Here is a 14,493-nt window from a genome sequence, read left to right on the forward strand (position 1 = left end):
ACAAGCTAATTAAAAAAAAAGGGGGGGGGGAGGGGACAAGTTTCCGTTAACAAACCCACAATTTAGGGGGTTATATAAACTCCCTCCTTTTAAGATCCTTTTTCCAACTTTCCTCTCCAAAATGTAATGGTACTTTTTGAAGGAAATAAAATCCAGTCTTTTGTGTAAATGCAATTAATGAAGTATATTTTCAAGCTTACTTAAGCTACAGTCATTAAACAATTACACAATCAAAAAAAGCCATGTGTATCACAGAGCAAGACAAAAAAAAAAAGTTTACAAGAAAATTGACTAGAACACAAACAAATTATTTACAATAGCCACCAAAACACTTAACTGAAAATTAGAAACATTGCTAATACACTTAAATGTAAATAAAAAACAAAAACAAAAAACATTTATACTTGACATATATGAATCACAGTATTTGCTCCTGTTATTGCCCAATACAGAGCTCCCCATCCCCGGCTATAGCCGCCTAATACTGGGCCCACCACCCTGCTACGGCCTGCCCCATCTGCTATGCTACCAAATACTGGGCCCCACCCCTGCTATGGCTACCCAGTACCGGACCTCGGCTATGGCTGCCCAATCCCAGGTACCTCCAGCTACAGTTGGCCAGTATGGGACTCGGAGATTTACACACCTGAACTCAGCCGTGTGTAAGCAAATGGAAAACACATTTCCATCCCCAATTTCATTCATACCTCAACAAAATTTGAACAAATTAAATGTAAAAAGTTAAATAGCACCATTGTAGCAGTGTTGCCTACTTATCACTTAAACCTATTATTGTCCACAATAGTAGTTACCTATAAAAAAATATGAAGATTGATATAAAATTTCAGTGTTCAACACCACCTGACATTTCCAAGGACACGAATTCAAGTGAACAAATTATGCAACAAAATATACATAAAAATTTAGTAATGCCAGTTAGCTAGATTACCCGGTAAATATCAATGAGCAAAGATAAACATCAACCATATATTAGCAAGAAATATGTATGCTTATAAAGCATTGTTAAGTTCTATATACTGTAGTGTAGAACATGTAAATGGGATTTAGACAACATCTACTCTATTGAGAATATTTTACAATGAGTAGAGGTCTCCATTTTCTTGCTTTAAGTTTGAACAACACTCGCTTCCTTCAAGACAAAAGTAAACAAAACTTGAGCGATGTTACTTTTGCCATAAAATAAACCATGTCATCACCAAGGACCTTGCTAATAATAAATTTTAAACAAATAATGTATTGGTAATAAACTTTGTACTTGAAAATGCTTATTCCTATAAGTCACTCTCCATGCATACCACTAACAAACACTATCTTTCTATATATAAAAAATAACAGTACAATCATGTACATATATAATAGAAATACTGTACTTTCTAATAAAGGAAAAACTTTAACACTACAAGCCATTTCTCTTAAAATCATACTAATTAAAGATTTCAAATGCAAGATACAGTATTCTTTTTACTATTTTATAAATAGCATTGCTAATTAAAGCTCTCGGAGCAGATGGAGCCGCTCCTCCAGCTAAGGTATGATGAACCTCACAACTAGGTGAGTACATAGATATGTGGCCTACCATGCCAGAGTAGCAAAACATTTACAAATACAGTAGTTGAAAACTAATTGCAATACTGTATTTGTAAGTGTTACCTCACCTTTCCATTCTGAAGCTTTCAAGTAAATATAACCAAATTGAATGCAAGCATAGAAAACGCCACCTTAGTTTATAAGAAAACCAGCCATGTCTGCCACTCTTCAAGTAAAAGTAGCTTATACTTCAGAATACAGTATACAGTAGTATAATGTACAATAAGTGCACTGGTTACTTAACTGAAAGGACATTGCCTATCATGCTGAGAGCTAATAACCAGATTTAACTATAGTGCCCCAAGCACATACAATCAACACTTCAGAATCGCCTGGTTACCATTTGGGTTTTTTTTCGAAAGATTAAAGTTTCCAATAAAAGATAATTAAACATAATGGACCATGGTAATGGACAACACACAAAACAAAGGTAAAATATGTTATAGCTACTTCTGCTTAAGTGAATCAATCTTGAATGAACATGGACAAAACGTGCATGTCAAGGTACAGTACTTGTGCCGAGTTAAAGAATAAGTTCTGTATTGTAAATGTTATCATTGTGCAACAATGTCCTAGATGAAAATGACATGTAGCTCATTAAATAAAAATAATATAACTGAGGTACCTTAATTAGTACAGGTCACAGTAATTTCCGAACAGTAATAAAGCAACCTTAATATACAAATACAAAATCCTTTGTACCTTTACTGTGCTGTAGCTCCTGTTTATAAATTTAAACAAAATGAACCTTAAGGTAACTTCAAGTAATGCAAGAACTGCTATACTAAACTTTCAAAGTTCTCTATGACACAGAACTTTAGAACTTGAGCATTAATCAAACAATATCACTAGACAAAATAATAATCATCCCCAGAACAAGGATGAATTTGCTTCTCTATCCTTTAAAACAATTATATACAGTACAGAGACAACTTAATATTAAGATTCAAGTCATACTGTATGACAAGTTAAATTAAACTCCACAGACTTTGCAAACCGAATACTGTACTTGAACACTTAATATAAAACCTTATGTTTATAAGCAATATTCTTTTATGGAATGTATTCAAACTTGACTAGGTATACCACCTCATACAAAAAATTATGAAGTATATATACAATACTGAGCAAAATATTTTGCCGTTGCTTCATGGAGATCCTCGGAGACTAGAAGAGCGGCTGCCATATCCAGAATCTGGGGTGCTGCAGATACTGCCCTTTTCTTCACTCTCATACAGCCTACCAGTAAAGAAATTAAGCTTAGCCATGAAATGTGAACATATTAACGCTTGCAAGTAATAATAATACAAAAAAAATTCTGTAGACCCCCCCCAACTGCTATATGGAATCAATACGGTATCATCCGATGCCTGTCTGCGGCATCTTGAAAAATCTCCAATTTTCCGGATTTCTGTCCAGATATGGTGAAGTTTGGCAGAAAGTTATCTGGAATTGATCTAGAATATAAGACAGTCTGCACTATCCAGATAAGCCTCCCATTGCAATCTGGCTTAGCTAAGGTTATTAGCGGAATACGGATAAGCGAGCCCATCCAGTACAAATACAAAACATTGACAGTTAAAGTGGTAGACAGAAGTGCATACATACAATTAAGTCAAAGCAAATGTTTTGAAGAGGTAAGCAGTACAAAGTACCTTAACAAAAGATCCATGAGTTGAGAGAGTGTCTGTAGGTGGTACCCAGTTGTGGTCTGAAGTGTAACTGGCCACGTTGGAAGTAATTGACAGCATAAACGACCACAAGCTAAACATGCTGCAGCCACCTGTGAGCACGGCCACTGCAGAAACACTTGATCTGTAAATACAAATTTATGCAAGTACTGTAATTAAATTATCACAGGAGTACAGTTGCTCCACAAGATATACGACTACATACATATACTTAATATGAATAAGTAATAAAATACTCAATTATTTTACAAGAATTTTAGTAATGTATACACCTAGACACTACAACTACTCTCCCAGGAAAAACGCAGGGCCCACAAGCAGCCCTTGGTTGCCCTCCGCCAGGAGGGCAACTTCTATTCAGGATTAAGTGACCAGAAATCTGATAATAGCCCGACAGCTAAGTAGACAGGGGTGGTGGACAGACACTACAGTGGATTCATAGTCCTGAGGTTCCAAGTTCGATTCCCGGTGGAGACAAACAAATGGGCAGTTTCTTTCACCCTGATGGCCCTGTTACCTAGCAGTAAATAGGTACCTGGGAGTTAGACAGCTGCTATGGGTTGCTTCCTGGGGGTGTGTAACAAAAAGGAGGCCTGGTTGAGGACCGGGTCATGGGGATGCTAAGCCCCATAATCCTCTCTAAGAGAACTCAATAAGATTGCAGTGTTTTGGCTAGAGTTAGCAATGCGAGTAGTATATTGGAAGGCATTTTCATGCATCAAGTACCAGCACTTGACACATGATTGTGGCACTATGCCTCACTTTGATTACAAGACTACTACACTACACCGACCAGAACTGCTTGGTGTTTGATTATGGTGCATAAAAATGTAGATATAACATGGGTATACAGTGTAATATCAGCAAAAACAGTATGCTTTATTGTTCAAGGAATATACACTAATACTGTGTGCATATTAGTGACACTAATATATCTGTACCTATATTCTACATATTCTGTGACAAATAACATTATTAACAGCCCACTGCATCATTGCACTTTAAAAACTATGATAAACACATTAAAAATGTCAAGACAATATAATATATTCACCAAGTGCAGTTATAACTTCATGCATAACACGTGGGGCTGAACTCTGATATGAGATTATTACACCCAAAACTGCCAAGTGGTTCGTAATGGAGCATGAAAATGTAGATACAGTATTTATCTACATTTCATGCTAATACAGTAAATAATAAAGTGTATACACAGTGTAATAAATAGCAGAAAAATATGTTTTATTATTTTAACAATATGGTGCCCATGTTAGTGACACTAATATGTTTGAGCATCCTGATATTCCACAGGCCAAGTCAATATTCCCCCTAGTGATCAGCAAATGCATTTTAACAATGAAATAATTTGTTTGTTTTCCATACACCATGGTTTTGTTACCTATAAACAGGGACACAACCCAAGAATTAAAGAGCTTATTATTTCAGGCAAATAATATTGCCCGAAACCCTATGCGTACTAGTGGCTTTAGGTATTTTATGTACTAGCTCGATCTTTAAATCCAACATTATGTTTGTAACTCATCATGTACCTTTACCTGAATAACAAATCTAATCTAATCTAAAAAGATTACTTCAACACCACCAGGAGTATGACTGATGTTGTCCACCCTACCATCGAAATAGCCTCGAAATGCCAATTTAAAGCATTTTTGCTCCATAAAGTATATATCCACTCAAGAAACAGAGGAAAATGTTAACTAAATATGCAACAACCACACGACGTAAATTAAGAAAGGTCTACCTATAGGTAGCATAAAATAATAAATAATAATACTTCAATTACATGAAGTACAGGATACACATTTGATACATGATACAGTGGAGAATTTGTAGGCAAGAAATGTACATTATATAAAGCAACTAATATGCAAAACATTTTGGGCATAACAAACCTAATCAGAAGATTTATTTACAAGCTTAAAGTGGTAATACTTTACTTAAAATTAAATGAGAAGTTAGTTAACATTATTGGATTGATAGAGAGATTTAGCAAACGATATGGACAGAGGTGGGAGGTGTGACGAGTACAGAGGTGCAATGATCACACGGAGTGGCAACAGCTTACCTTGTAGACTAATATCAAGGAACTGCGCAGTAACCCTCCACAGTGCTTGCCTAGTTAATACAGGAGCCGACAGATCCGCCCCCTCAACAGTGTCGCCAGCTGTAACTCCATGCATCAGGTAGAACTCTGCAAAGTGAGCCACTGTCACAGTCCCTAAGGAATAGAACCATTTGAACAGCCAGTAGTACAAACATCTTTCATTGCAAAAGATCAACTGTGGAGTAAAAGAAGCAAACGTATCACGGAATTCAAGCAAGAGCAGCAGACTATTAATTTAAAGATCCTATGATTTTCACCTTGCAAGAGGAGGGTGAAAGGTGGAGTGAGTGGGAGAGTGGGGAATATTGGGCAAGAAAGTTGGAGCAGAAGGAAGTGAGGAAGGGGGAGAGACACCCCATTAAAGCTGGATATCCCTTCTACTAAAACATGTAAAAACTGACAAATTTTAAAATATGACAATTATACAAGTACTGAACAGTATTATAGTCAGACAATAATACCTTGAAACTATACTATACAGTACACAAAATAAATGGAATTGTTTTTCAAGCTATCAGTAATTACTATGCCTTCAAGCACCAGCACTGCTTTGGTGGTCGAGTCTAATGAAGTTACAGTCTATCGCATATAGATGCAACCCCCACAACAAGCTGACTAACTCCTGTGTCCCTACTTGCTGTCAAATGAACAGGAGCATTGGGCGATAGGAAATTTACCCAACCATTTCTGTCCCATCCGGGATTCAAATCCAGAAGTCTCAATTGTCAGTCGAGAACAAACCCGACAGTACTACCGGGACCTGTTTTATTAACGTGTTATCTTACACTAATAATCCTAGTGTTGAAGGCGGTGAGAAAAAGCAAAAATACATTTCCATTGGTCAGAAAATTGATAGTACATAGAAGTGTTTTGAGATGTAGAAAAACTGCTGGAGCTAGGCAGAAACAAAGCAGTCGGCCCATATGGAGTCAACTTTGGTTATGAGGGAATGCACACCTGAGCTGGGAATTGAACTACAATTTATTTTTCAGGCATCTTTACATACAGGCAAACCATGCTTCCAATCTACAAAAGTGGTGGCAGAGCAAACCCTTTATGTTATAGCCCAGTATCATTGACAAGCTTGGTAGTAAAATCACTAAACCGACTTTCTAGCTAGCTATGGTATTTGGGCCATTTGGTGGTGGCCTTGGGCACTAACAACTTCAAGCTAGTTTCGAGTGAATTGTTGGGAATGAATAACTTTTAGTCATTTGGGAGTTTTGTTGCTTTGATTTCTATGAATCTTGTAGTTGTTTGTAAAACTTTAGACTTTTTGAATACTTTCATACTTTTTAATATGAGGATAATGTAATAGCCTCCTTCTCTGTGCATCTGAGGGGGGACAAGGTTCTGCCTTTGGTCTCCAATAGGCCAAACAGTACTCCTACAGCTTACATGACTACCAGCAGTGGGGGAGCCACCAAACGGCTCCTCCCAGAAAAGCCAAGCAATCCTTAGGAATAATCAAACGAACCATTTTCAAAAGGTCCAATTAATTCACAAGAAGCATAACTTCAAGCTACACAAGCTACACTGTAAGGCATAAACAAAAAAAAAAAAAAGATGCATTTTCAACCAAGACCACTAGAGATGTGAATACAGTACAAGTTCTCTCCCCCAACACTACTGTTGGTAAATCTCTTGCGTTATGTCAAAAGATTTAACAACCCTGCCTCCTGGCTTCCTAACTAACTTCCTCCCACAGCTTGATACCAGAAAAAAAATTATAATAATTTTTTTTTGCATGCACAGGAGAATGGACAAATTTGATGACAGTTGAATTTTGTGGATTAAGTAGTCTTTTTTCTAACTTAATGCTTCCATTTACATACTGTGATCAGCATTGAAATGCGCCTTTTAAACAAAATTTAATAAAGCCTACGCACCTACATTCCAGTTGAAAAACTTTAGCATAAACGCCTCCATTGAGTTAAAGATGGCTATGCTGTATCTGTTGTTTGCAAAGGCATTCAGCTCTGGGATTCTTGGAACATTCAGATCTTTCTCCTCAAATTTTGCTGCAAAATAAGGGATAAAAATAAATTTAAATACAAAAATTAAAAATACAATCATTATCCAATACATTACCTCTTGCACATAAACCGAGATGTACAATACTGAATAAATAAGCCTTTATACTTACACTGGTTACTAAATTTACATATTTAATGTATTAGAATGAAAACTCGTGGATCATGGCAACTTGACAAGTCTAAACAAACATTTATCTATTTATTTACTTGTACTGTATACAAATAGAATAATAGGTTCTGAAAGTACATATTAATTAATTCAATTCAATTAATTCACTGTGTCGGGGAACAGGAAGCCAGAGTGTATTCACACACGTTAGGCTTTGTATCGAGGCCCCCCCCCCATCCCCCAGGGTCAACAAGCTGACTAACACCTGAGTACCTACTTACTACTAAGTGAACAGTGGTATTAGGTGAAAGGAAATGTGCCCAACTATTTTTATCCTGCCAGGGATTCGAACCTGGAATTCTCGATTGTGCGTCGAGAACAAACCCGACTGTGCTACCGGTACCCTTTTATGTTGGTGATTAAGTGGTCCATTCTTGCAAAGCCACTAACACACTGTCTCAGACAGGTCCTAAAGCTAAATAAAAAAAATTTGCCTGGGAGAATGCTAGGAAGAGAAATACTCGATACAAAAAAAATAAATGTAATGATGAGTACATATTAACAGATTTTTACTTAATTACCACATCAGTATAGTGAAAAAATAAATTATACTGATGGAAGTTGCATTTCTAATGGTAAAATACAAGGTAAGACAGTAACAAGGTACCGTGAGAGTTAGCTGAACTAGGTGGGATACTATGATGACGAAATTAGGTACCAGTACTGTACTTCATTGTTCTAATTTTGAATAAAGTATAGGTTGGACAATTCTTATTTATTAAGGAGCAAGTTCCATATAAGGAATAGGGTAATAAGGAGACAAAAAAACAGCAGAACATTTGACTTATACCATAGAGTAATCACAATAACGTGATGTGTCAATGAGAAAATCCATAAAATCTGTGCGTGTGGGGGAATACCGACTGTATAGGTTCAAACCCTCATCACGGCTCCTACGGATTTTCTCATTTGACTTATTGATGGTGCAGGGTGGAGGATGATCAACACAATGCAACCTACCAGCTAACAATATAGCAGTGAGAGCAGTTAGCCGCAACTGGTTGTCCGATATGTGATGTGCATCCATGAACCTGTCTAAAAGGTACACGGACAGGTGTGTTGTTGCTACACTTAGCTTCAGACGTTCACTCACCAAGCACAAGAATTCTACTAGTGCCCCTCTCATTGATATCTGGGGAAAAAAAAATATTGTTTACATCTTTATACAAATAAAATCTGAAACAAGTACAGTATTGTACTACATATAATACCTATACTGTACACGAGGATGAACAGGTTTACCAGTTAAGTAGGTGAACATATTGTATTGCATTGTAAGCCTATATATCTCAATTTACCCAAGAATCACCATCTTTAGTGGACTGGATGGGGGACAGGCTTGTCAAAGATCCTCCCATTATTCAGGATTTTTTCCAGCTGAATTTTAAACTAAAGTATTGTCTTGGCATTTACAGCTTCATCAGGTAGGCTGTTTTGTGTATCACCCTGTGAGTGAAAAATCATCTGTTGTTAGTTTTACATTGTGTCTTGTTGAGCCTGAAGCTGTTGCCCAGAGTGTGCATGACATTGGACCTTTCAAAGAAGTCGTCCAAATTAATATCTTTAATTGTCAAGTATTTTAGAGGTCTCGTCGAGATCATTCCTGTCCTGTCTGGTTTGTAGCATTAGTCTAGAGACCTCTCAACTGTTTCTGGCGAGAGTTGGCTTAGTTCAGAGATGATTTGTATCAGAATTTTTATTATTTGCTTTTTATTTATATTTACAAGCATTCTTACAGTCTTGTACAGGTACAAGCAAGCTGTACAAGTTTTGAGTAAGTCCTTAATCCTAATTTTCACACAAACACACACATCCCCAGGAAGCAGACCATAGCAGCTGTAACTCCCAGGTACCTATTTACTGCAAGATGAACAGGTGCATCAGGGTGAAATATACCCTGCCCATTTGTTTCTGCCTCCATTGGGGATCAAACCAGGACCCTTGGCACTATGAACCCCCAAGCACTGTCCACTCAGCCGTCACACCCCAAAAGGAAGAAATATGTTTAACTTTCTTCTAAGTAGACATGTCCTCCTGAAAGTAAGGACTCAACATTTGTATACAGAAGTCTGTCACTTAATCCCTCACATCTCTGCCCTTGACAGTCCCTCACCTCACCATTCCCTCATTTCTCATTCACAAGCACCAGCCTAGTACATCTATTAGACCTCATGAAGCTCCTATAGGTAGAACAATTTACAAATAACATCTACTCTATACTTTGTGTTTCCCTCCATCACTGTCAGCACTTTGAGTGTTCTCTTTAACCAATTGTTATGGGACACGACACAAATTCCACATTACTTTTGTATTGACAATCTTGTGTAACAAGTAAAAAGAAAACTACAATAGCCAATAATTTGAAAGTGGCATAAATTGGCAATAAGACATATAGAAGCCACATTTGTAGTTCCACTAAAAGTTATATCAAATCTGTGCTAACAATATTCTATTGAAGCTGAAGGAAATATTGTAATATTTCCTCTCAATATTTAATTGTAGATCACTCACATTATATCAATACTTGCTCACCTGTGGAGAATTGCCATTGTATGGAAGGTGTTGCATCTCTCGATAGTGCATCCAGGACAGTACTTCTTCTGCATAATCTGTCATCCAGCTGTTGCCTCGTGCCATCATATAACTTACTGAAAGAAACAAGTGAAAAAATAACCTTTGCTAGTTTAAAGGAACACAGCAAGCAAGTCGTAAAATTGACTCGGGAGGCCATTTGATGCCGTGTAAATTCTATATAGTTCCATACTAATGATGCTTGCTGGAGATAATAAAATTACACTTGCATGCACAGTATATATAATATATATGAAGGTAGGCCAGAACCCAAATCCCTAGCAGATGCAGACAGGTCATCACAACCCGGGTAAGATGCGTGAAAATGCGAGGTGTCAAATTCAAGCCAAAAGATAGGCAATGAAAGTGGTAAGCCTGATGTCCCGCCACCTAACCAGTCCCTGAACCCAGGATGAATGGGAATGTGCCATTACACGTGCCGGAGGTCCAGGGACACCATCTAGGCACCCGACTCCAAAAGAAGCCAGACCCGAGAGAGTAGTCATCCAAAAGGAGGGGCAAAGAATCCAGGGGGTTCAGAAGGGGACAAGACCAGAATGAACCTCAGATTCGCACAGTCCCTTTTACTGGAAACGGGCAGGAAACTCACCTGAGGGACGGGGTTGTTTCGACCACTTCCAAGCGAACCTACTCCGAGATGACCTGACCGAGCGCAGGGAAAAAAGCCTGCTCCGCCAGCCCTGAACCCCCGTAGGAGGAGGAGCCGTCCAACACTACCACAGGCCTATGGATATGGGCTGGGATATGACCCGAAATGCCCACAATTTGTTGGATCAAGCTTGAGCAAACAGCGCGAGCCTTCCACCCCCCCCCCCCCAATCGCCCTGTCAACGGGGTGAACCACGAAAGGGTCAACACCCTTAACAAGAAGCCAACCGATGAACAGAGTTATCACCACGCCGACCAGACAATACCAGCTCTGAAGGCAACATCGGCTCAGAAACTGGCACCAATAGCCCACCCCGACTGAAGGAACCCCAAGCTCTGGCACGACCCTTCTGAGAAGACCAAGAATGGCCACCTCAGAGAACTAACAAGTCCAACATAGGACAACAAGTAGAAGACGCCACCTGCAGAAACTGCGTGATTGCAGACTCTGCAAACAGCACCGGACAAAGCGGTGACAAAAACCTAAGAGCCAGGGCCCAAGCAGATTACAAAGACCGAGCACAACCTACCAACACATGAGGCAAGAAGCAAAAAGTAGACACCGCCTCCTTGAGAATCAACGCAAAGAGCCACAACAGTGCGGCTGACACCCTGGCCGCCGAGGCCCAATCCCTGACCATCCAAGTGGTTGGGCACTATTCCTTTGCCCATGTCCCATCCCAAATCCTTATCCTGACCCTTTCCAAGTACAGTACTATATAGTCGTAATGGCTTGGCGCTTTCCCTGATAATTCTCTCTCTCTCTCTCCTAAAGTCAATATCGTCCAATATTATAGGACGATATTGAGACTAGTTATCTCTCATTTATAATGTTCAGGAGTTTAAGTAAAGGTGCTGCATGCTGTCTGGGTAAGAGTTTGTTACTATTCTGTTTGCCAAGTTTTAGTCAAGTAATTATATGATGTTTCTATAAATTATAATTCATCAATGCTTTAACTTTTTTAGATTCTAAAATCTTTCATTTCAATTCTCAAGCCCTTCATGTACATATAACATTTCCACCACCTCTAACAGAATAAGTATGAGATGTATAATTAATGAACTTAAACTACCAAACATACCAATTCATACTGTATTATGAATCTGTTGCCCATAAATTATCGTTCAAATGCTTATCAAGCACTAATTTTAGAAGTAAATTGTTATTTCTTAATTAGGATAATATCTGTTCATCAGCATGACATCACAAGGCATCAATCATACCTATTCATTCATTCATTACATTTTGTTAGCAGAGTGCAGCTATCACGCTAATGACCTGGATGGGGTCTGGAAGCGGGCAACGTCAATTAAGCAGTCCCTGTGGCACAGTGGTAAGACACTTGCCCAGCGCTTCGCAAGCACTTTGGCCAGGGCTCGCATCCTGGCCGGGGAGTATTGACCAGGCACTAATCCTTAACTGTAGCCTCTGTTCACCCAGCAGTAAATGGGTACCTGGTTGTATGGTTGAACAAAGTTAAGAAAGAAATTTGTAAGTCGACTGTTAGGAAGGATAGCAGGTTAGGGATTATATGGGTAGGATGGTGGAGGGGATGGGATGGGGCAGTTGCTAGGATGGAGGGACCTGGGTAGCTGGGGTGGGAGTAAAGGGGCTCAAGGTGGCTTGTGTGGGAAGGAGGGGGGGGGAGGGGTTCATTGGGAGTGCCTTTGGGGGGGGTTAAAGGGGATGGCTTTGGGGAGGTCAGGGGATGGCTTTGTGGAGGTCAGGGAATGGCTTTGGGGAGGTCAGGGGATGGCTTTGGGGAGGTCAGGGGATGGCTTTGGGGGTCAAAAGAGGATGGCTTTGGGGAGTTCAGGGGGTGGTTTTGGAGGGGCTAAAGATGATGGCTTTGGGGAGGTCAGGGGTGGCTTTGGGGGGCTAAAGGGGATGGTTTTGGGGAGGTCAGGGGGTGGCTAGGGAGGATGGCTTGGGAGGGGGCCAGGATGGGTGGCTTGGGGTGGTGTCAGAATAAGTGGCTTGGGTGTGGGGGGGTCAGGATAGGTGGCTTGGGTATGGGGGGGTCAGGATGGGTGGCTTGGGTATGGGGGGTCAGGGTGGGTGGCTGGGGTATGGGGGGGTCAGGGTGGAAGGCTGGGGTATGGGGGGGTCAGGGGGGGTGGCTGGGGTATGGGGGGGTCAGGGTGGGTGGCTGGGGTATGGGGGGGGTCAGGGGGGGGTAGCTGGGGTATGGGGGGGTCAGGGTGGGTGGCTGGGGTATGGGGGGTCAGGGTGGGTGGCTGGGGTATGGGGGGGTCAAGGTGGGTGACTGGGGTATGGGGGAGGTCAAGGTGGGTGGCTGGGGTGTTGGGGGGGTCAGGATGGGTGGCTGGGGTATGGGGGGGGGTCAGGGTGGGTGGCTAGGGGGCGTGGGTTATGTCAGGGTTGCTGGGAAAATCTGATAAGTTTGGAAAGGGGAGGTGTGGACAGAGTGGTTGAAGGGTGAAGCACCCATATATATGGGTGCTCGAGTGATCAAGATTGTTTGAGGGGATGGAAAACGTTCAAGAAGACTGGGGAAGGGTTCAAGAAGGCTGGGGAAGGGTTCAAGAAGGCTGGGGAAGGGTTCAAGAAGGCTGGGAAAGGGTTCAAGAAGGCTGGGAAAGGGTTCAAGAAGGCTGGGAAAGGGTTCAAGAAGGCTGGGAAAGGGTTCAAGAAGGCTGGGAAAGGGTTCAAGAAGGCTGGGAAAGGGTTCAAGAAGGCTGGGAAAGGGTTCAAGAAGGCTGGGAAAGGGTTCAAGAAGGCTGTGAAGGGTTCAAGAAGCCTGGGAAGGGTTCAAGAAGGCTGGGAAAGGGTTCAAGAAGGCTGTGAAGGGTTCAAGAAGCCTGGGAAGGGTTCAAGAAGGCTGGCTGGGAATGATCAAGAAGGCTGGGAATGATCAAGGAGGGGGTGGGGAAGGGACATAGCTGGGAGATGAGCGGGGTAATTGATGCTCGGGGCCCCGTGAGGCTGCACGTGGACGCACCTGTAAACATCAACACGTGACCCCCGCCGAGTTTGTTTACATTCACTCTGACAAACCCACATCAATTTCTCTCAAATATTTTGAACACACCATTACTTACATGTAACAGATAAAGATAGATATCACCACAAGGAAAAGATAGCTGTTATAATAAGCACTAGGGGGTCATAATGAGCAGGAGCACAGGTTACAGAGTAAAGGGCTCAACCCCGCAGATATCACCTCTCGCGCGTCACCCATACTCTCCACAACAGCAATATATGAAGCTGTACCTTGACGCACGTGTGTGGAGGAGCAGGTGTGACCTCGTGAGCATGGTCTGGAGGAGCGGAGTGACGAGAGTGGCGGCCACCTGCGGTCTGAGGTCCTCTCGCCTCCTGTGATTGGCCAACACTGTTGCCAGTTTGTGTCAACACCTGAGTTAACCTCACTGGCCGCGCGTTCACACATGCCTTAATTCATTCTTTTTACCGTATTATTAACCTGGTTTCAAGCTGTTAAACGTTTATTTAATACTTATTTAAATAGAAGTTTGCAATGATACTTTTGTGTTAATTGATCGTGATCCGTTCACGAGTTTATTGCTGAATTTGTTTATCATTTGTAATAAAAGTTTGCAAGCATAATTTATGAAGAATATATACAATTTGTTAACTATGAT

The 14,493-nt window shown here is 40.8% G+C and overlaps 1 protein-coding gene across 1 annotated transcript; it reads right to left on the minus strand.

Moving 5' to 3' along the window:
• Positions 1 to 249: 249 nt before the first annotated feature.
• CycJ (Cyclin J) lies at positions 250 to 14,262 on the minus strand. The gene is made up of 7 exons (XM_045739186.2): positions 14,105 to 14,262; positions 10,162 to 10,277; positions 8,590 to 8,761; positions 7,314 to 7,445; positions 5,386 to 5,538; positions 3,264 to 3,423; positions 250 to 2,847 (listed from the first exon to the last, which is right to left on the minus strand). Exons 2-7 carry the CDS (start codon positions 10,267 to 10,269, stop codon positions 2,757 to 2,759), a joined length of 816 nt encoding a protein of 271 aa, XP_045595142.1. The 5' UTR covers positions 10,270 to 10,277; positions 14,105 to 14,262; the 3' UTR covers positions 250 to 2,756.
• Between the last annotated feature and the right edge of the window lie 231 nt (positions 14,263 to 14,493).

This window comes from Procambarus clarkii, chromosome 36 (assembly GCF_040958095.1).
Source record: "Procambarus clarkii isolate CNS0578487 chromosome 36, FALCON_Pclarkii_2.0, whole genome shotgun sequence".
Lineage (NCBI taxonomy): Eukaryota > Metazoa > Arthropoda > Malacostraca > Decapoda > Cambaridae > Procambarus > Procambarus clarkii.